The sequence below is a fragment of the Aristolochia californica genome, unplaced genomic scaffold (genome assembly GCF_029961685.1).
Source record: "Aristolochia californica isolate CCGP_79_NKW_82.1479 unplaced genomic scaffold, dmAriCali1.0.hap1 SCAF_7, whole genome shotgun sequence".
Lineage (NCBI taxonomy): Eukaryota > Viridiplantae > Streptophyta > Magnoliopsida > Piperales > Aristolochiaceae > Aristolochia > Aristolochia californica.
In genome coordinates, this window is record NW_027182268.1 from 39,642,802 (window position 1) to 39,664,702 (window position 21,901).

The 21,901-nt window shown below is 38.8% G+C and overlaps 2 protein-coding genes across 5 annotated transcripts; both read left to right on the forward strand.

Annotated features, from left to right (window-relative positions):
• The first annotated feature begins 4,922 nt into the window (after positions 1-4,922).
• Positions 4,923-10,921, forward strand: LOC137935862 (serine/threonine-protein kinase D6PK-like). Of its 3 annotated transcripts, XM_068780248.1 has the most exons (4): positions 4,923-5,333; positions 5,857-5,916; positions 6,655-7,683; positions 9,815-10,921. In XM_068780248.1, the coding sequence occupies exons 3-4, from the start codon at positions 6,788-6,790 to the stop codon at positions 10,680-10,682; spliced, it is 1,764 nt and encodes a 587-aa protein (XP_068636349.1). In that variant the 5' UTR covers positions 4,923-5,333; positions 5,857-5,916; positions 6,655-6,787; the 3' UTR covers positions 10,683-10,921. The 3 variants fall into 3 exon arrangements, with proteins under 3 accessions (XP_068636349.1, XP_068636348.1, XP_068636347.1); XM_068780247.1 differs by lacking the exon at positions 5,857-5,916 and having other exon boundaries at positions 6,638-7,683; XM_068780246.1 differs by lacking the exon at positions 5,857-5,916.
• A 3,148-nt stretch (positions 10,922-14,069) lies between these two features.
• LOC137936026 (phosphatidylinositol/phosphatidylcholine transfer protein SFH2) lies at positions 14,070-21,796 on the forward strand. 2 transcript variants are annotated; one of them, XM_068780518.1, is made up of 11 exons: positions 14,071-14,351; positions 14,449-14,477; positions 15,395-15,478; positions 15,561-15,614; positions 16,375-16,452; positions 16,795-16,848; positions 18,490-18,549; positions 18,627-18,722; positions 20,034-20,135; positions 20,335-20,415; positions 21,180-21,796. In XM_068780518.1, the coding sequence occupies exons 1-11, from the start codon at positions 14,297-14,299 to the stop codon at positions 21,495-21,497; spliced, it is 1,011 nt and encodes a 336-aa protein (XP_068636619.1). In that variant the 5' UTR covers positions 14,071-14,296; the 3' UTR covers positions 21,498-21,796. The 2 variants fall into 2 exon arrangements, with proteins under 2 accessions (XP_068636620.1, XP_068636619.1); XM_068780519.1 differs by lacking the exon at positions 20,034-20,135 and having other exon boundaries at positions 14,070-14,351.
• The last annotated feature ends 105 nt before the right edge of the window (positions 21,797-21,901 follow it).

Consider the following 21,901-nt stretch of genomic DNA (forward strand, 5'->3'; position numbering starts at 1 on the left):
AATTGGTAAAAATTCCAATTTTTACTTATGTAATTTTAAAATATATAATTATATTTTTTATTATTGTGTTTATACTATGTTTAAAAATAGGTCAAGGAACTTGTTCAAGGTGTTGGCAAAATATGCTCCTCTCCACCACCCCCTACTCCTCTTGATAGAAGATAACTCATTGCCAGGTGAAGAGTATGTGTAAAAGCCTTTTGGCTATCAATAGGCAAGTTCAATCCCTAGAGAAGCCTCCTAGCAGCCATCTCAAGCAACCTCCTCTCTCTTAAGCTGCAACAGAAGGTCAGAGGATGGTGCTGAATGATAGAAGAATAAGAAAGAGGCAACTAGTTTCCAGTGCTTTCAGTTTACTGAGAGAGGCAGAGGAGGAAGCCCTTTTACGGAGCCGAGGTTGATACAAAATAGATAAGCTTTTCGATTAGCCCTCCATGAGACTTGGATGATCTGCTGAATGTTTTGGCGTTCCTTTCATTTCACTGGAACCAAGGGATTGCAGTAATGGGTTCCCTCTAGAGGACATGGTCAATCTTTAGCAATTTCTACGACTGGTCTCGGAATGAGGCAGGAAGACACGCCTGGATTCCAATCTTCCTCAAGAGCGCCGAAGGAGAAATGAATTAGCAAGTGATCCATTGTTTTCTCAGGTGAATGGCAAAATTTGCACAATGAATTGACTGTTGGTTACCACACTTATGAAGCTCATCACAGTTCTTGTAGATGACCGACCGATGGAACTGAATAACCTTGTTAGGTCCAATCAGATTCCAAACTTGAGCAATTTTCATTTCTGGTTGCAATGGGTCTTCTCAATCATGAGTCATAAACTTGCAGAGGGGACTTGAATTTGCCAGTTTTCAGGCCCAAATCATGCGATCCATCCATTTTGAAGAGCAACCTAAAAGGAGTTTAGAGCTTCATTAACTATATGAAATAATAGGGGCAGGAGGGGATCCCCTTGCCAGAGACCCTTCAAGGACTTGAAGAAACCTTTTAACTGTTCTGTTTATGAAAAAAGAGAGGAGGGAGAGGGTATACAGCTCTGAATCCAATGCCTCCATCTCTGCTGAAAACCCATCTTCTCAAGCATCAGGTCAAGGAACTCCTAGTTAGCCCTGTCGAAGGCCTTTTCCATGTCAATTTTTACACTAAAAGCTTGCTGAGAATTAACTAGCTCAAGGCAGAACTGCACATTAAGAGGGCTGTAATCAAGGAAGTTCTCAAGAATAACAAAGCAAAAAGTAGCCTTCATATAGGAGACCAAAATATCAGAAATGATAAACAGCATAGTAAAATATGTTTGGTACAAGCAAAGGCCTAAATGGGCAGTCCTCAATGCAGTAGGTTCAGCAGGATTACTAGTGATATGGGATGCTGATAAAGTAGAAGTTAGCACTCAGAAAACAGAGAAGTTCTCAGTGGCTATTTATTTCAGATCTTGGAGAGGGACAATTTTCACTGGGCAGCAGCTTCCTAGTGAGCAGATAATTCTAGAGCCACACTTATCCACAGCTGGGCACTTCCATGGCTCATAGGAGGGGACTTCAATGTTATCAGATACTGCAACACGAAAAACAGTGGGTAGAACAGAACCACATCTTCACTGAGAGGCTTCTCATCATTTATAAATGACAATGCTTTGATTGAACCAGCTTTTCCAGGTGCTGCATTTACCCAGAGTAACAGCAGTGAACCACCCATCCTTTTGAAGCTTGATAGTGTTTTGGTCAAGCAGGGGTGGTTATAGTATGAAACAGCTGTGGGGAGAGTACTACCCGGGCCAGTGTCAGACCAGTCTGATACTGCTAGAGACTGCCCCAGATACATGAAGATTACCCCCTTCAGATTTGAGACAGCATGGTTGATGGACAAGGACTTCAATTAGCTCCTAGAGAGTTGGTAGCTTGAAGTAGATTTCTGTGGGTCAACAAGTCTGAAGTTCAGCAAAAAAACTCAAAGCTCTTATAGATAAAATAAAAGCCCCATGCCCAGAGAGGAAATTCAATTATAAAATGGAGCAAAGCATCTTATTAGCTAGAATCCAAGCCTATGATCAGCAAGGGCAGCAACCACTCTCAATTCTCGGAAGCATTGGAAGGGACTTTTAAGAGAAGCCTATATGAAACAGCAGGTACTCAAGAAAGGATGTATTGGAAACAGAGAACTTGGTTTAAGGAGATGGAAGTATCAAGCTAATCCATGCTTCTTGCCCACCCGAAGAAGAAACAGAATCTTATGGCTTATCATCAATGGCAGCAGAATCTATACTTTAACTATACAATGAAGAGAATATTAGCCCCTCCTGAAAGCCTGCAGCTAAAGGGCTTGGCAGAAAAAGTTGTGAGCATTGAAGCACCTTTCTCCATGGAAGAAGTAGACGAGGCCATAAAATCAATTTCAACTGATAAAGCTCTAGGATCTGATGGCATTAGTTCTGAATTCTACAAGGCTGGCGGGATCTTTCTAAAAAGTGATATCATGGACATGTTTAATGAGTTGTATGAGCTAGGACTCATAGCAAGAAATATGAGTTCCTCATTCATTGCCTTGATTCAAGAGAATTCGAATTGGATGCTTTTTGGTAGCTTACAGAAACCCAGTTGTGCCCGCCAGTTACATCTGCAAATATGTCTCAATATTTATACCGAGGGAGCTGTAGTTGGAGATAAAGAGGAACTAAGAAGATCACATTTATGAGGAGTGTTTGGCACCTGCAAAGTCGGAGACAGTGAATCGGTCCCCCTCTCGCTGCACCCTCAGAAAGGGAAAGGACACTGATCTCTGAAAGTGCCAAACAGTTAACCCATCAATTCCGGAGAGGCAAAAGATGCGAGTTTGACCGCAGTACACGAACCTCATTAAAAGAACTCATTACTCCAAACGCGTGAAATATTTCAGTTAAGGTTGTCTTGGCTACTTTCAACTTTTGAACAGTTTTTCTCTTATTCTCTGAAGACCCTGTATCTATTTACAGACCGTAGCAGTCTCTTCCCTGATTGAATTCTTGATATTCAAACTTCTGCTTCTACTTCAGACGAAGCAGAGACTCTGATAAATATGGAATCCGCGGGAATAAAAGTGGTCTTCGGCTTGTTTTTTCCCCGAAGATTATATATCTGGGTTCGTGTCGTCCAAAACTGCTTTTGAAGCTGGCATGCGGGTTGCAGTCCTCGAAGCCATAAATTTAGCACGGAGCGCGTCAGTCCAAAAGCATCTGCCTCGGGCATCTTCTCTCTCAGACCATATTAAAATTCTGCTCCAACTGAAAGCTCACGTTCAATGAAAAACCTCTCCTCGGTCAAGGCCGTGCAATCGCACAGCTTATCGTATCGGACACCGCATTTTATATCAATAAATCCCGAACGATATGACCGATACGGCCTGTACTGCGTATCTGTATCGAATTATTCAAATTCCATGTAGCCTAAAAGGCCAAAGGTTTGCCGGGAACCGCGAAGAAGCCGATACGGGGAAATAATACAGTCCGATACGAGCGAATAGACACCATGAAAAGAACCAAATATAGGGGGGGCGCTGCCTCTAAGCTCGGACAGGGACAAGTACCTGACGCACTGGTCGCTTTTTCTGGTCAATCCTCCGATGCGGCAGCCATTACAAAAAATCAAGAGAAACAATCTAAATCCAGATCCTCTAGTTGGATGGACAGATTAATTTTTGACAGGTTCAAATCTTGGGTGGGCCTCAGATTCTGTACAGTACCGTAGGGCTTCGATTAAATCTCGGAAATCAAAGCACATGCAAGTGGGGTCCATCTTGTGTACTTCCCCTGGCGGCCTTTAAACTCAGAGGACCACGTTCTCTTTTAGTGGAGGTGGGCCCTAGTGAAGAAAAGGTGAGAAAAGGGTCCTGAAAGTCCCTGTTGAAGGGCACCAAGGCGCGTGGATGTGCCCATTACCTCATGCTCCCTAATTCTACCTTAATTTATTGTTAATCTCGAACTAATGGGTGATTAAATGGGTGTGAACAGTTAGCTTTCCATTGAATAAGGCTAAGATAAGAAAGGCTTTGGTGGGGTTTAGGGTAAGATGCTCCATGATAATGTTATATTAGCCCAAAGGGTAGGTGGCATCCTAAAAGTGTTTGACTCAACCACTTGCAACAATTATTTTATGTCATTTATAAACATAACCTAATGTTTTATTAAGATAATAATCTACATCAACCTTGTGTTATTTTTAAGGGGAGGGGCACCCTTAAAACGCCCTTTCTCTCACCCTTCTTCCCACCGTCTCTAGGCTTTCCCTGATCTCTGTCTCTTCCCACTGCAGCTTAATTGCCGCTGATTAAGGAAATTCTGAATAATGGGAGTAGACACCATTAAAGGTCTAACCTTAAGAGAAAAAAAACATTGAATAAGGGTCAGAGACTCACAATTAAGAGCCTTAATTGGAAGGGACCCATTGGGTTCTTCTCTACCTTTAAAAGATACAGACCAGCCTCAACGACCAATCTTCTTCAAAGCAACATGTGGTGAAACAATAGTAAATACAAATGAAATCAACGTTTGCTCCTCAACCACCCTTTTTCCTCCCCCACCAGAACTCGCACAGAAAGAGTAGAAAGAGTGGACAAATCAAATTGTTTCTCCAGTCTTAATCACTGTTGCTGTGCATTTAGCTTGTAAAAGCCGATCTGGTAGGTCACAATTTCAGTTCGCAAATGTGTTATTTTATTTCATGTTTAGGAAGCTATTCAAATCTAACCAGCCAAAAGGCTACAGAAATTAGGTTTTGCTGGGAGAAAGGGGGAAAATGAGGGGAGGGGTACAGAAACTGGGGCTTTGCTGAGGGCGATGGGGGAACTGGGAGTAAAGAAGGGTAGTATTTTATTTAAGTTGAAAATGGACCACGGAGAGAGCATAAAGGGTATCTGATGCCATATTCCATGGAAATGCAAGGGCTTCCACTCCTAGCAGTCGAGCAGAGCGCATTATCCGAGACTCGAGGCAAGGATTCAAATTTACGATGGGCAGTTATGGCAATCTGAAAATTGTCAAGGAGGTGTTCGAGAAAATGCCTCATAAAAAAAATATATAGGGAGTAGACACTGGACAGAGGTGAGACCATGTGTTGATGCGGACCCAATGGATTGGGGACCAAAAATGTCTTGAAAATAATTGAATGGGAAAAGCTAAGCTTTAGCTTTGACCCCTCTTCTTCACATAATCATCCACACACACAAAGCTTTCAAAACTAGCTTTTTCTTCTCTCTCTACCGCTATCAGGACTGAGAGAAACTCGATACAGTGATACTCTTTTTCATCTGCCAGGCCAAAGCAAAACCCTAAAGTTCTGATCTTTGAAAGCCAGGTATTCTTTTAGCCTTCTTTTGGGGTCCTTTAGGCGATTTCAGCTAATGAGTTTTTGCATGATCATGAGCTGTTTCTTTCGGGATTTTAGCATCTGCGTCTTAGCCGTATTGGATCTGTTTTCGGATACCGGTCGCTGGTTGAGATCTGGGCGCTTTTGCATTCGTTTCCAAATCTGATTTTTTAGGTAGTTTTTTTCTTTTTCTTTTGTTAATTTTCGCCGTTATCTTTGATGATTGAGTTCCTAGAAAAACGACATTTGATCAACCCTCGCATGTCCTCCCCTTGAGTTGAAGCTTCATATTGGTATTCTTTGTATAGTTATCTACTCATCCCTTACCCACTTTTTTTTTTTTTTTTTTTTGTAGAAAATATGCATTATTACACAGATGTCTTATTGGCTTTGGAACCTTCTAAAAAGTTTGGAAGGCTTGCATTTTGGTTGAACTGAGCCAGAAATTTTCTCTCTTTCTTCTCCGACTTTTGTTTTTTTTAAGATTATTAACATGACGTTATTGATGAAGATAGAAGCCTTGACGGAGAAGATGGATATGATGAGCTAGTAGTTCCTTTGGTTCTAAAAGGTGGCATTTTTATGTTGACGCTTTGATTTCTATGTATTTGCTCAATTTGTTCCAGCAGATTTTTTTGACTCTTCGTATTTGCCTGATTCTAGTTCCTGATCGCTTATCTACAGCACTCGAACGCTCTTTACTGTGATTCAACTGTCTTCTTTTCCTACACTTTGTAGAACATTGCTTCTTCCTCTTTTGTTAGTGGATCTTTTGGGATTTTACTTATTCCGTTGAAACTTTACCTGATTAGTTTCTTTATGTATATTGCACTTTGATCTGTCTGGGGACGACTCTTTTCTTTACTTTAAAGACATCCAACGGATTGATATTCTCATGCAGTTTCCTGTGGACCTTATGGGGAAGGTTGATTTATTAAAAGATTTTTTGAAATAAACATTCGGTCTCCCCAAAGAGTTATGTAGAATTTCCCTGTTTTCTTTCTCTACTTAGGTATTACATTTTGATCAAATTCAGCAGAATTGGTGTTGCTTGATATGCATTTGTGAAAAACTGCAATTTACTTGATTTGTTTGATGTTGTTGTTGTTTGGTCTCTGCTGGTTTGTTGACAGTTGATTTCATGATTACCTTGTCACATTGCTTCCTTGCTGGATCACTTTTTTTTAATCAGACTGTTTAATAGGCAAATCTTTAGAAGTTTAATTCCAAAGTATCAGTGTGAATATACATTCCTTCTCATGGACATCCTCATTTTTTTGTTTAAAAATCAGGCGTGATTTTGCTGCAGGTAAAAAGTCAGCCTGAACTGTTAGCAATGGGGATTGAGAACTCCAATACTATGTGTGGTAGTGGATTTTTAGTTCATAGATTTGAAACTGGGGGCTGACGAATGGGAATCTAAGTAAGCTAGATTGTAATCAATGGCATCAAAGATGAGTGCTAAATCTTTGTCAGAGCCGAATACAAAACATACTGTCAGTCAAAATACCGAGAGATATACCCGCAAGCCTTCACCATTGCAACCAAAGAAGTCACCAAACCCAACTGGCGCTAACTTTGCAGGGGTTGAAGCTCCTCTTCAGAAAAGCTATTTGACTGGTAAAAGCAATTCAAAAGGTACCAGTCTTGAGCCTTGCAAACTGGAAACTCCAATAGATGCTGTTGAACAACTTCAAATAACCGGATCATCAGAAGGCAGTGGTGATCAAGACAAGAAAATATCAGAACAAAGTAGTGTGAAGGAGAGCTCTTCTTCTGCAAAAGTTAGTGATGGGACCAGCAGTTTCACTAAAACCAGTGGAAGTGCAAAAATTAGCGATCGAGCAGATTTTGTGGAAAGTGGGAAAAGCAGTATGTGTAGGGGCAGTACAAGTAGTGATGTGAGTGATGAAAGCACATGTAGCAGCATAAGTAGCAGTGTTAATAAGCCCCATAAAGCAAATGATTCAAGATGGGAGGCCATCCAAGCAGTACGGGTACGAGATGGGGTTTTGGGCTTGAGCCAATTTAGGTTGCTTAAGAGACTGGGATGTGGGGATATTGGGAGTGTATATCTATCGGAGTTGAGTGGGACCAAGTCTTATTTCGCAATGAAAGTTATGGATAAGGGGTCTCTTGCTAACCGGAAAAAGCTACTTAGAGCTCAGACAGAAAGGGAAATATTGCAATCACTGGACCATCCTTTCCTTCCAACATTGTACACCCACTTTGAGACTGATAAATTTTCTTGCTTGGTAATGGAGTTTTGTCCTGGAGGTGATCTGCATACTCTACGTCAGAGGCAACCAGGCAAGCATTTTACTGAGCAGGCAGTGAAGTATGATCCTCTATTCTCTTCCTAAACTTAGCGGCCTTTCTTTTCTGATTTATTAACTAGTCTTGCTCTCACATGTAGCTTCTGATGAATTGGTAGGACAGCCATTGTTAATATATCTTGTTCCTCATATATCTTCTCATAACACTTTGTGGTTCTTGTTGGGAGGCTATCTTGCTTTCTAATATAGTTCTTGGTGACTCCATACTATTTCTGTTGTGCACACACAAAAAATGCAATGTGTTTTGCAGCCACAATTGTCTGTGATGGTAATTTGCTTGGCCTCTTTTAGATGATCTTTCTGCTCTCAATGACATAAGATTGGGTTGCATACTTGGGTTCCCTAATTTTGAAAATATATTTCCTGTTAGAGTTGAGGCTTGAGGAGTTTGTTTGTTTTATTGACTAGTTACTGAAAATTTCAATGGGTATGCAACACTGCTGTTGGTTGGATAAGATAATCTACTGGAAACTGATTCTCTTTGTAGGCTCCAACTAACCTGCTGAAATAATTATTGATATTGATAGAAGCACTGGGTGGTCTAGATGGAGCATAGGTGTGTAGAATAAAACAAGTGTGATCCTTAATTCTCATAAAAACCACTGAATGCCTTTCTGTTTTTCTCATTGTTTTGTCTAGATACCTTGCAGGGGGTACTGAGTTTAATGATTTGACTCCTCATGGTTAGTATGATCTGGATTACAACACATAAAATACTCTAAGAATAAGTTTGGCTAATATGGTAATCATTATTTATGGAGACAAGTTGAGCAGTAATAATACAACACCTTGAGAGTTGTTCCATGACCAAATAATGCAAGAATGTAGGGAGTTTTGGTCCGAAGACTCTTCTACATATTCTTTTAGTTAAGAAATGCTCCCTAGATCTTAAATATCTGTGGCTGCTTCCCCTTTTTTCTGAAAATATGGTATCATGAAGTGACTTTTTGTTTTGCTCTAGGTGCTTCTATTCTCTTGCTCCTGGGGCTTGGCGAACTTTTAACCTGTTAATTGTCCAGATAACTTTTGTTTGATATTATCCAAAACCAACTGAACCGGATATCTTTCTCAGTGGAGCATTTATTTCCCCTTTATGAGTCAATTTATTCTCCATGTGAAATGATGGGTGGTTTTTCATCTTTGAGTGCTTTGGTATTACCCAAGATTAGAAGAAAATGCAAGCATTCTCTGTGGTATAAAAATAATATGACTGTTGAAGGAAACTGGGTGGCAGTGTTTTACCGATTTTTTATTAATTTTCTCACACATCCACACACCTATATTTGAAGACAGTCTTACTTGTGGCGAAACCCATTTGAGTGTAGATATTGGAAGTGGGTTTTTAAAATATTCGTCCCACCTCTTGGGTGCCATATCTAACAATACTTTTCTGTCATTGTAACTAAGAAATAGAGCTTGTCGCAAATTAAGCCCAGGGTTTATAATTAATTAAGGTAAGCTTGGGAAACACATCTAAACATGGAACTCAAAAAGATTAAATGAAAGATGTCTTACGACGGAGGCATCTCCCAAGAATCTAGATGGTTTCCAAGCTTCAAGTGGTGCAAACTCTGTTTTTTATGATGAATAGGCTCTTAAGAAAAGTATATAAATACTCTTTTCATGTCAGTGGTATATAAATACTTTTTTCATGTCAGTGTATTACTCAGGGTAGTGGTAACTTACATAAGAATCTTGAGGGTATTATCTTAGTAGTGATTAGAAAGCAATCACTTTTCCCCTGGAGAAGAATCTTTTTGGATTATCTTCATGTTGCCAAACTAGGGGAAATGAAAAAGAAGAGGCTTTACAGTGTGTCAATATTAAAGTAGCGTAAGGACATGGTTGTAACTGTTAGAATAGTTTCTTTCATCAGGGAGTAATATGTGCTACAGAAATTATGTGTAAGTCGTCTACCACAAGATGGAGGGATGGTGAAGAAACACACAAGGTTGTTATGAAAAAGACAGCTTGTTCACATAACTTTTAGAAGTGTGTTCAGCTGACTGTTTCAATTACATGTTGAATTTCTGTGTTGATTCCTTACTCTTTTGCATGTTTGGCATGACTTGGTTCTCTCTTGAACTCTCTTGTCTAACCTTCTCGTGCCTGTTCATTGTTTCCAATATGTAGGTTTTATGTGGCAGAGGTTCTCCTGGCTCTTGAATACCTTCACATGCTTGGAATTGTTTATCGTGACCTCAAGCCTGAAAATGTCCTTGTAAGGGAGGATGGTCATATCATGCTATCTGACTTTGATCTTTCCCTTCGCTGTCCTGTCAGTCCTACACTTGTGAAATCCACATCCATTGAATCAGACCCTTTTCGCAAGAACGCTATCTATTGTGTTCAGCCAGCTTGCATTGAACGTTCGTGCATCCAACCGTCGTGTGCTGCCCCCACCACATGCTTTTCTCCCCGTCTCTTCTCCAGCAAATCCAAGAAGGACAGAAAACCTAAGAACGAGATAGGAAACCAGGTGAGCCCATTACCTGAGTTGATGGCAGAGCCGACTGGTGCCCGTTCAATGTCATTTGTTGGCACCCATGAGTATCTTGCACCTGAAATCATCAAAGGTGAAGGTCACGGGAGTGCAGTAGACTGGTGGACTTTTGGGATTTTCCTGTACGAGCTCTTGTTTGGCAAGACCCCATTCAAAGGGTCTGGGAACCGGGCTACACTGTTTAATGTGGTTGGTCAGCCTCTTAGGTTCCCCGAATCCCCAGTAGTTAGCTTTCCTGCAAGGGACCTTATTAGGGGGCTTCTAGTGAAAGAACCTCAGCATAGATTGGCCTACAAGCGTGGAGCAACGGAGATAAAGCAGCACCCCTTCTTTGAAGGTGTAAATTGGGCTCTAATACGTTGTGCAAGCCCGCCGGAGATTCCCAAACTGGTTGAGATAGAGAAGGTCCCTGCACCTCCAACATCAATGAATGAAAAGGCAGCTGCTGCAGCAGAGCACAAAGGTTCAGACAATTACCTAGAATTTGATTTCTTTTAATGATTTTATAAACTGATGTAATTTGTTGTATTTGAGGTGGAGGAAGAGATGTAGAGAGAGAAAAAGAAAGAATTCTGAAAATTCAGAGTGGTGGATGATGATGGGTTCTGCTAGGTTGAATAGACCTTTTCTTTGTTGTTTGTTCCCTGTTCTTAAACAAGTGGTAATGCCCTGTCTTCAAACATTGTATTGCTGAAATATATGCTGAAATGTTTTATTCTTCCCATAATCATTTTAAAGGATCTGATCTTTACTTGTAAGCATACACTGTCTTTTGTAAAGATGGCAGGGTGGAAACAATCTGGAGTGGCACTTGCTGGATTATCAAGGGTTGGCAGACTATAACTTAAAGAGAGCTATCAGAGGTAAAGTACCAAAATATAGATAAATGATGAGTTGAGAAGCCTATATTCCTTCCACCGTCTTCTTTATTTGAAACATTTTACAGTCTTATTGAAGCTGTTCTACAAGACTTGATCACTTACGAAACTATTTATGGCCATCAAACTACTGTTAAGGTTTAGGTACTGTAATTTTAGATTAAAGTTTTAAAGCTTTCATTGTCTATTATTTTCTGGTGTGCCTGCCAAACGCAGTTGAAAGAATTAAAAGAAAGGAAACAAGCCAACACCGTTGTGAGAATTAAGCGAGCAATCACTGTTTGATAGTAAATAATGGAGGTAGAATCGGTAAAAAGCAGAAACTGATAATTGCGAGCAGATAATTATATTCACCTGTAAGGTTGAGATCCAGATATGGTTTCGATCATATCAATAAGATCCAAATGTGGGCAGCGGGCTCCATTCGCACCGTCGAAAATGAGATCACCCATCCGGGATGCAGAACAAAGGTAGAGAAATTTCTGTAGCAGGCAGCTCTCTTCCGTCTCTGTTCCTTCGTCTACATTTCCCACCAGCTCTGGTCTAACCCCGTTCTTCGGAAGCTTTCCCACTTATCCCACGCATAAGAAATGTTAGGAAATTTTCTGGGCCTCCTTAAGATCCGGTAGAACAAGTAATGATTAAGAGGCTCGAGCTTGTCTTCGCGTGTACCCTGGTCAACATTGCAGCAGAAATTCTCCAGAGGGTTAGGTAACCTTCTAGCCATTATTTCTTTTTTGTAAAATTATTGATTTTTTTTTTAAATGTGTCTCAAGCGATGGTTGATCGTTTTTGTGGAAATTTTAAAAATTTATTGCTTGTTTCTTGTACAATAATTATGTAGGATCAACCCTCATTGTTTTCGTTAGCATTAGGCGACCTCGGCCTGTGGAAATTGTTCCAGCTTAATGTGAAAAGAGATCAGTTAGGTCAGAGAAACCCATCCCAATCTACTCCTTGGCCCCTTCTGCCCCCCATAGGATGAAGGCCATTGAGCCTCTGAGGCCGCGTTAAGCCCTAAATTAATGAAAAAGAGGGGAAGAAATTAATCGTTGCAGACGTGACAGCAGCCAAGCCCTTATCACCTGTGTTTTTTTGGAAATGACAACAACTTCAATCAATCGCGTCAAGCCTTCAACCATGAATTCAATGTTAGCTCATCGTTCGTCAAACACGAGAACTGTTTCCCTTCCACCTCTTCTTCGAGCACGACAAATATCATGGCATTGATTAAGACGTCATTAATTTATCTGGTAGAAGATGAAGTCGTCATTTAATCGATCAAAGAGCGGTTCTGAGAATTCAAACACGGGACTCGGGATCTTTCAGGTTTGCAGAAATGCTAACTGGCCATTTAATTCGACCATTATAATCGGCCTGAACTGTTTACTATCAGGGAGAAAAGGCCGTCTACCTGACCACGATTTGCGCCTGGTAATGCTCAGTACATTAGATCGGCCTACAACCACACCCAGCGGCTCCAAGATAAAGATAATGAAGATGCGTGGGTACGGATCTGTTAATACCGACAACGTCATCCTTGCATTTCTTTACTGTATTAGATTGGAATGCAAGCAACTCCTTTCTCCCCTTTGTACTCGTTGAGACACCATGACGACGACCGGGCCATTCAGAGCGATTCTCCTTTTGGAGGCGTTCCCTCGACGGGAAACTTCTGTGTGTAGAGTCGGTTAATGGGTTTTGAATTGAAAATCATGGTAGGCGACCAGCTTTATTGCGTCAGGACTCTGAAAAATTTCTTCCTTGAAATCAACCCAAAGGTCAGCGTCGAGTATTAGAAAAGTACGAACGAAAACCATTAAAAGACTGGTTTTCATCGAATTAAGAGACCTCTGAGAGTCGTCAAAATGAAACGGTGTTCAGAACAAATCAACTTTCAAAAGCACGTTTCTGTGACTTTCAGATTATGATAGTAATTTGAGTCCCTTAAAGCTTAAAAGACCTTACAAGACCAAATCCTTGTTTTCTAGCGATCGAAATGCATGCGCATCTTTTTGTTTTTTAAATTATTTTCAATGCTTGCCGGAGATTGGCGTAAATGGTAAATTGCAGGAGAATGCGATCATCAATGGCGTCCATTAAGAATTGACTCAGACGGGTGATGGGTTGTCAACTGCGATTGTATAGTGTCGAATTCCGGAACTTTTCCTTTTTCCCGTTGGATTCGGAGATCTTCGTTAAAATTCAATAAAAGGATATTCTCGTTTCTTAAAACCCGAAAAAGAAAAAAGAGCTCGATAATAGCCACAGCATTAGATTCCCTAATCCTCCTAATTAATACAAGACACGACCTTAGATTCTCTGATTCTTACATACATATTCCGCCTTTCACTAACACAAGCTTCGGATTCAAAACCTTTTGTTACCTTTTTTGTGAGAAAAGGAGATTTATTCTGTCGAGTAAAGGCCTGGGAAGCTTCCTGGAATCCGGCGGAGGCAGGAAAGAACCGTCCGGCGGAGGAAGGAAACGCGTTGAAGGTGACAGAACAAGAGTCCAAAAAACAAGCCATGTTACAATTCTCTAACCACATGGTCACATGGTCCGAAGCCCGCTGGCTTCCTTTTTTTTTTTTTTTTGATAAATTAATTAAATAAATAAGTAAGAAGCTCGATTTTCTGTTTCAAGTTAGAAATAAAAAAATTATTAAAAAAGAACCCAATAATTTTTTAATTCTAATTATCAGTTCTTTGAATGGAAATTATCATCAGGGGTAGGAGAGTCGTCTAATATTACGGAAATGCCACTGGGATTCTTTTGAGTGGGAAGAGAAGAACCTTGTTTTAATCTGTCTTTTGGCTCTAAATCTGCTATTTGTTGATAATTGGGGAAATCACGTGAGGTGTCACGTGATTTTTCACACGGACAAGTTGTCAACTCGTCAATTTTCTCAGCTGTTGCTTTCAGTAATTTTTTATTTTTTATTTCCTTAAAAGAGTGATTTGTCTGGGTTTTTTTTTTGGGGGGTGGGGGGGTGGGGGTCACTTTGGTTTGTTGTGCCTTCAAAAGGAGTCGCCGGACGTTCAATTTCAGAGGGGGGAAAGCTCAAGAACACCCGCCTTTCTTGACCTCTCCTTTTACGCCTCTGCTTTTTCTAACGTTTTGATTTTTGTTAATTAATTTTTTTTCTGAGAGAGGAAAGGGAGGTCTCGAGGAAGAGAACTGGTACTTCACCAACCAGCTTTTTTTCGTCTCTGTAATTTGAGTTTCCGAAGATGGGAATCGCTTCCCAGGACGCAGTCAAGCAGTTTAAAGATTTGGTTGATCAAGGTAAGCTCAATTCTGGGTTTTTGTTGAAGATTGGTTTTTTTTTTTTTGCTGTTTCTGCTTTGTTTACTGAATTGTTGTTCTGGTTTTTTTGCTGCAGTGGATGAACCGATGAAGAAGACATTCGAGGTTCACATTGTCTCTTTTCTCTACCATTCTGTCTGAATTTGTGTTTGTGAGATCGGGGTTTCGATCTGCATCTGCTGGTTTTTAGTGTTCGGATATCTTTCCTAGATTTGAGAGCCATTTCCTCGGAATTAATGCCAATTTTAAGTTAACTCGGTGAAACGGACGCCATGACTATGCAATTTTTCTGATCTTCATGTGGATTTATCTGATCTGTCATAAAGTGATCGTTCTAACTTAGTAAGGATGGTCTTTCTTCTTCAATTTCGCTTGTTAACGAGCTTCAGATTCAGTCGTATTCCTGGCACCGTCGGTGTAACTGAAGGAAAGTCTGCTTGACATAAATCGTCGTTAAAAGTTTCGCTCATTGGTGCCCTATAAACAGGCTGTATTTTTTTTTTTTTTGCTATTTTACCTTTTTTTATAAATATTACCATGAACAACCATCCAGTCAGCGCCAGTGAGGCAGTCATGCAATTATACACTAACTTTAATTGAAGATGCTAACTTTTTTTTCTTGACCAATTTTCTAGAGCGTAAACTGTAGAAGGTAGAGTATGTTATTTCTTTTTGAAGATGCGACTCAAGACTTCTGTCTTTCTTGCATGAATGATTTTTTGATTGGTGGGATGACTTTGCTATTAGTCCATTCAGAGAGGTCACAGGTGTTGGATCTCACTACAAGTAAGATGTATGTAGGGAGGGCAATTTTGAAATCTGGTTATCCGGAATCCAATCTGCATTTGGCATCTGGTGTATATCTCTATTACTGCTGTTAAATTAAGTTTTCATTTCTATGTGTATCTTTTTAGGTTTGATATTTTTGAAAGGGGTTAGAGTGGGTCCTGTCAATGGGAAATGATATATTTTTATTTGATTTTGATATCCATCTGTATAATTATCAATTTACTGCATTTCAGAATATGCATCAAGGATATCCAATTGAAACATTAATACGCTTTCTGAAGGCAAGAGACTGGAATCTTATCAAAGCTCATAAAATGGTAAGTTGCCACCCCTCTCTCTCTATCTGAAACAGTCTCTTTGCATTGTGTTTCCATTAATCATATTGTTGTCCTACTGCAGTTAGTCGATTGCTTAAATTGGAGGATACAAAATGAAATTGACACCATATTAGCGGTGAGTCAATTAAAGTTCTAAATGTCAAATTTCATAGAATAATATGACCAAGTGTTTTATTTCCTGCGATTGTAATGCGTTCTGCTTATGTATGTACTTTCCATAGTTGTTGCCCCCAAAAAAAAAAAAAAGATATGTTTCTTTAGTTGATTTTGTGTATTCAAGACCACATACTTCAAGCATCCTTTACTGTGAGGAGGCATTTTCTCAAGTGTATAGTACAGGTATCTAGTTATGTCAGATTTGATAAGTCCAAAAGGGGTTATGATCAAGTGGATCATCAACTTAGAGGAGTTACTGTTTCCTATCAAAAGAGAAGTGACTCGTGATGTTATGAGAATTTGCCTTCTACACTAGTCCTGTATTGATAATTCAAGTACATCAAGGCCTTACTGATGCAGGTCAGATTTTGTATAAAATATATGGATGGTGGAGTTCTATGGTAACTTTTGGCTATTTTCATTCCTACCTACAAATGCAAGAGGGAAAATATTTCAATATTTGGTTAGTTCATATAATTTCTCCAATATAAATTTGGTCAAGGAGCCGAAAAAAAAGAAAAAGAAATGCTAGATTGTCAGTAGTACTAGATCTTGATCTTTTGTCATAGATGAGCTTAGATGTGTGTGGAAAGGAAACAATCTATAATTGGGGAGAATATTCTATGTAGTGTTGAGTATTGTTGTAATGGCTATGCAGATTGATCAAGTCACACATCTTAGTACTTACAACTCTAACAAAAGACTTCTTCTTATGCCAGAAACCTATAGTACCAGTTGAAGTGTATAGAGCAATACGTGACTCGCAACTTATAGGATTGTCAGGATACTCAAGAGAGGTATGTCTCTCCACTTTGTTGTTGCTTCCTTGTTTTTAGTGTAAACAAGTTTTGCCCATTTAACATGAAGTTTATCAGAGTAACGTAAACTTATTAAAACGTTTTATTTCCTAGCAGCAGCAACATCTTGCTGGTTATGTTATGTTTCAAAATCGCATTGAATTGACTTTGTAATTATATCAACTAAGTTCTACCTTTTGTCATCATTGGGATCATTACTGTGCTAGTTCAAGTTTGTTGGAAGTTCATCTTAAATAAAGCAAGAAAAAGCCAGCTTGTATGTAGCTTCCTGTCATAATCCACTTCCAACTTAAGTATTTCTACCTTGGTGTTTGTTTACAGGGTCTCCCTGTCTTTGCTCTTGGTGTTGGCCAAAGCACATTCGATAAAGCATCAGTAAGGGTCTTGCCTTTTTCTGCTATGTTGCGTAGATAGAGGTGTTATTGTTATTCAACTGATATTGCCTATATGCTCAAAAGTGGTGGTTGTTCATGCATACCCTTTTCCTCTGTTTTCTTGGATTGTTTTCTTTGTTTCGTGTTTGTAATCTTTTCTTTCACCTCTCCTCTTTGGAGAGAGCCAGCTGTTATTGCTCTTCGCTTTGATTGAAATTCTCAATTCGCTCTCTAAAAGAATTCATGTATACCTTGACAGCACTTGTATTCTGCCTTGAGCAGGTTGTGAATGCCTGCAGCTTTCCTTTGCTTTCTTTGAACTCTGAAGTTATTTACTTATTAGGTAAATTTAATACTTAGTTTTTGATACCATACATGGGTGTTGATCAGTTTGAAGAAAAGGCGAAGGGCATTGATTAGTAACTTGTTCATCTGATAAGTCGTATCGGAAATTGTTCATTTCTTGAACATCTTCTCAACCAAATAACTCTTGCTTCAGTTGTGGGGAACAAATTGACTTGTAATGATATATAAATGGCTTTTGTAGCTCAGTGGCTCAAATGGCTTTTCAAAACAAAATGGATCAGCATATAAATTGAAGAAACAGATGTTTGGACTAAAACTAAATGGACGACTTACTATAAGCCTCATTACTGCATATGACTGATTGAACCAGGAAGAGGTTTGGCACTCACCCTTCCTCTTATGTATCCATGCATAAGTGGCGGAGATGTTGGTATATAGAAGGGAGATATGTAACTTGTTGGTGCAGAATGGTGGAATTCATTATGCTTGACAGAAAAGCTGCATGAACTAGCCCTCTCAAGCTTCAATTTTTTCTTAAATTATGAGAAATAGAAATAAATATGATAATTAATCTCGTTCCTTCCAATATGTGACATTGTTACAATACTTCGGCCTCTTGTTTTACTGGCCATCATTGTAGATCTTGAAAAGGCTGGTAGGGCTGAAAACTCTTGCAATGAGATTTTCTCCATTCAATTCAAAAACAGCACTAAAGAGTTGAAGTATCTGTAAAAATGGTATTTTGGTTATATACCATGGTTGTATGTCCTTCATAGGATAGCAGTTAGCTTATCATTATACTAAAGCTATTTGGTAAAGTGTTGTTTTATTCTGAGATGTAATAAGGGATATATGAGGGTTTATATATAAGGAGCATATATGATATTTTGTACCTCTTTTCTTAAGTGAATATGTAAGTGATTTTAAGGTCATTTCCAGACCCTGATGGCTGCTTCTCTATTCAACAGTCTTCTCAACTCTTTTCATCTATCTTTTCTTCTCTTTTCTCCTCTATTTCTTCTTATTTTTCATATTTTACAAAAGTCAAATAACAAATAGAATTTAATGGTTTTCAAATCTGTGATAGTTGTTTCTTGCAATGTGTCACATCTAAAATTGCTCGTTTCTTTTGAACTTGGCTTCATTAAAATCAAATGTGTGCTTAGCATTTCAAAAAAATGGATGGAGTTCCCCATCTTTGTGGAGGTGGTGTAGCCAATTGCTACAGCATAAAAAAACCTTTAAGTATCTCTTGGTGTGGCTCTCAACATCTTATTTGCATTATGTTGTTCTTTCACTGCTTGTATAAATCTTAGCTGTTTCCCTTCTGTTGTAGGTTCACTATTATGTGCAGTCTCACATTCAAATTAATGAATATCGTGACCGTGTGGTTTTTGTGAGTATACTTCTTTTCGTGCTTGTTGCATACATGTTCATGTGTTTTACTTAACATTAGTTTTTGTGTTTCACTAGCCTTCAGCTACAAAGAAGTATGGGAGACATATTGGCATGTGTGTGAAGGTTTTGGACATGACTGGCCTCAAACTTTCTGCTCTTAATCAAATAAAGGTACTGTTTACAGTAACTGACCTTGTAGTTGTATTTTTTACTCATTGATGTTTTCCCGACTGTCATGATAGTGTTACTATTATGAATGCCACAATTCTCATGTGTTACTTTTCTGAAGAGAAGAATTTTTCCATAGATTAAAAACGTTGTCATTGTGCCAAGTAAAATTTTCACAAAAGAGGTTTAGAAGTGATTAATACAATTTTATTTTCTTAGTGGTCTGCATATTATCTTCACATTTGGAAAATCAAAATGATAATCTGAATCATGTGATGGGGATTGTAACTGTAGTTGTTCTTTGAACAAAACATATCTAGAACATAGACGCAAATCTGGTGAAATTAAGTCTATCTCAGAAAGAAATAAACAGAGTAGACATTAGTTTAAAAAAAAAAAAAAAATTAAATTTTTTGAAATCCTGTATTTCTTCGAGTATATGATTAATATTTCAAAGAGATCTTTGAAACGAGAACTGATTTGGGCAGGGTAGGGTAACTGGCTGTCACATACGTGGTAATAGCAGTGTATTTCAGATTTTTGTGTTTCATAGTACCCTTGCTGTGAACATTTTGCAAGATGTTTGCTGAATTTGCTTCGACTACCATTGTGGCAGTGTTTGGTTTTACTGAAATTTTATCCAATTCTAAGTATCAGTTGAAGAAAACATAAAGAGATAAGTGGAACAGAGATACATTCAATGTGATAAAGGAGAGGAAGATTGTTTTCAAAAACTGTGGTTATGCTATCTTTCACATCAATTTTATCTTGTAATTAGTACTTTATATTTAAAAATGTCTTAAAGTTTTTAAGATAAATATTCTGTTGTAATTAACAAAGCTCAAAAGTGCTCAGTGGTTTGACTAAGACATGTTTGCAGTAACGCTTTTTAGAACTGTTTTTCATTTTTTAGTGCAAAATATGGCCCATGCAACATAACATTATTTTTCAGTTCCATGCTTATTCAAGATATTGTTTTCATGCACTAAACAGCCAAAAGTGCATGTTGGTCCTCTTTCATGCTAGTTTGTCGCATTCCTAGGTGGAGTGGATGGTAACAAATTCCATAGTTGAGTCTTAACTACAGTACCTCAGGCTTCTGTAGTATTTTCTTTTAGTAATTAATTTATGTACGATTGACCTCTGTGCATATCCTATGGTTTGCTAAACCCATTAGTCTTAACTACAGTACCTCAGGCTTCTGTAGTATTTTCTTTTAGTAATTAATTTATGTACGATTGACCTCTGTGCATATCCTATGGTTTGCTAAACCCATTACAACCGTGTTGGTGTATCTTTATTTTTCTCATGCAGCTTCTTACGGTTATATTTACCATTGATGATCTCAACTATCCAGAGAAGACAGATACTTATTATATAGTTAATGCTCCTTACATATTCTCAGCCTGCTGGAGGGTGAGTTTCTCTTATTATTTTCAGAAATACCATGTGTCCTTCATCGACTAGTTTTTTCTTGACTCTCTTCTGGTGTCTCGGATCTATTTTGCATCTATTTGTCTTTGTTTGTTAAGAACTTATCATCTTTTATATGAATTAATGAAAGAAATGATGTTTTGGTCAATTTCTTAGAATTCTAGCTTGATAATTCTGTCAGGTTGTGAAGCCTCTTTTGCAAGAGAGGACACGGAGGAAAGTGCAGGTCCTTCAAGGAAATGGAAGAGAGGAGTTGTTAAAGGTCAGTTTCATTGTTTGTGTATTTCTTTAGTCTCTAGTACTGTCGCTTCTTCAAAGGTGGGAAAGAGGAATTATTGCTATCTTTGTCCATAGAGTGTCAATGACAATGTCCTTGTCATGCATGGTAATGATAGCATTGCAGTGAAGCAAAGAACAAAAACATCTCCCTTCTCACCCTGCCTTGTCTTTAGTAGTAAACCTCGGAAGATTTGCCTAACCACTCAGAAGGAAGTTTTCATCCCTGGTATAGCCCCAAATGTTATGGTCAGCAAACGTCAAGATTCTCTGATTGTTCGTCCAAACTACATTCAGACACTTTCAGCCAGTTTCATCTTTTCTGTTGTTGCTGGACAGTATAAGAGTAGTTGTTTCACAAACGGTTGAAACCACTTTATATTTAAGACCATGTCGGAGCTGTGTCGTAAAATTTCAAAGTGCCTCTGCATTCCTGAAATTATGCTTCTCATACTCACCTTATCTATGATTTTCTGAATGATTTATATACATTTGTATTGACCCTTATTATTGAAGGTCCCTTCCCATTTGGAGCATCCGGATGCTCCTCTCTATGTCAATCATCTTTTGGTTTGTTGTTTTGTATTTGGACCTCTATGTCAAATTTGCATATAGTCATTAAAAAAAAAAACTGAAAAAAATGAGTCTCTTTTTATTATAAGAAAAAGAAGTACATTGATCATGTTGTTGGCTTCTGTTTCTCTCCACGCAATGTGATGCAGGACATTTGCTGATTTGTTATCTTTGTAGATAATGGACTACACATCCCTCCCTCATTTCTGTAGAAAAGCGGGATCTGGGTCATCCAAGAATTCCAACTTTGGAGCAGACGACTGCTTCTCCTCAGATCACTATTTCCACCAACAGCTTTATAATTATGTGAAGGAGCAATCCATGAACCTTGAGCCCGTTCTACCAATTAAACAGGGTTCCTTCCATGTGGATTTTCCTGATACAGATCCAGAGGGAAAGAAGATTGCTCAAACCATAGAATGTGAGTTCCATAAACTTGGTGATCGGAATGGCCTCTCACGGACATTCAGTGGCATAAATATCAATTCAGAGTGAAGCCAGGGCATGCTGAGAAAATTTTCTAGAAGCATCTCCGTAGGCTTGTAATGACACCGGAATCCAGAGGACCTGCCAAGCCTGTTCTCGAGTTGCGGAGGACCAGTGAAGAGTGTTGTGATAGTTCTGCGATGACTCGCCGCAGACCTATTTAGGTGAAGCTAATTATATTATATTTTATTTTAACTTGATTTAGTAGCCGAAAATGTTCAACTAGGGTATTAATCTTGAATAGGCTGTTTCCCAATTGAAAATGAATTGGAGAGGCGATAGAAATTCTAAAATAGGCCATTAGCAGATTTCTCTGTTCTCCACTTTGGCTCTTTTGTTCTCCAATTCTCGTTTCAGAGAACATGCATTGTTGCTTCAAAAGGAGATCACTACTTTGTACAGTTTGTAAACCG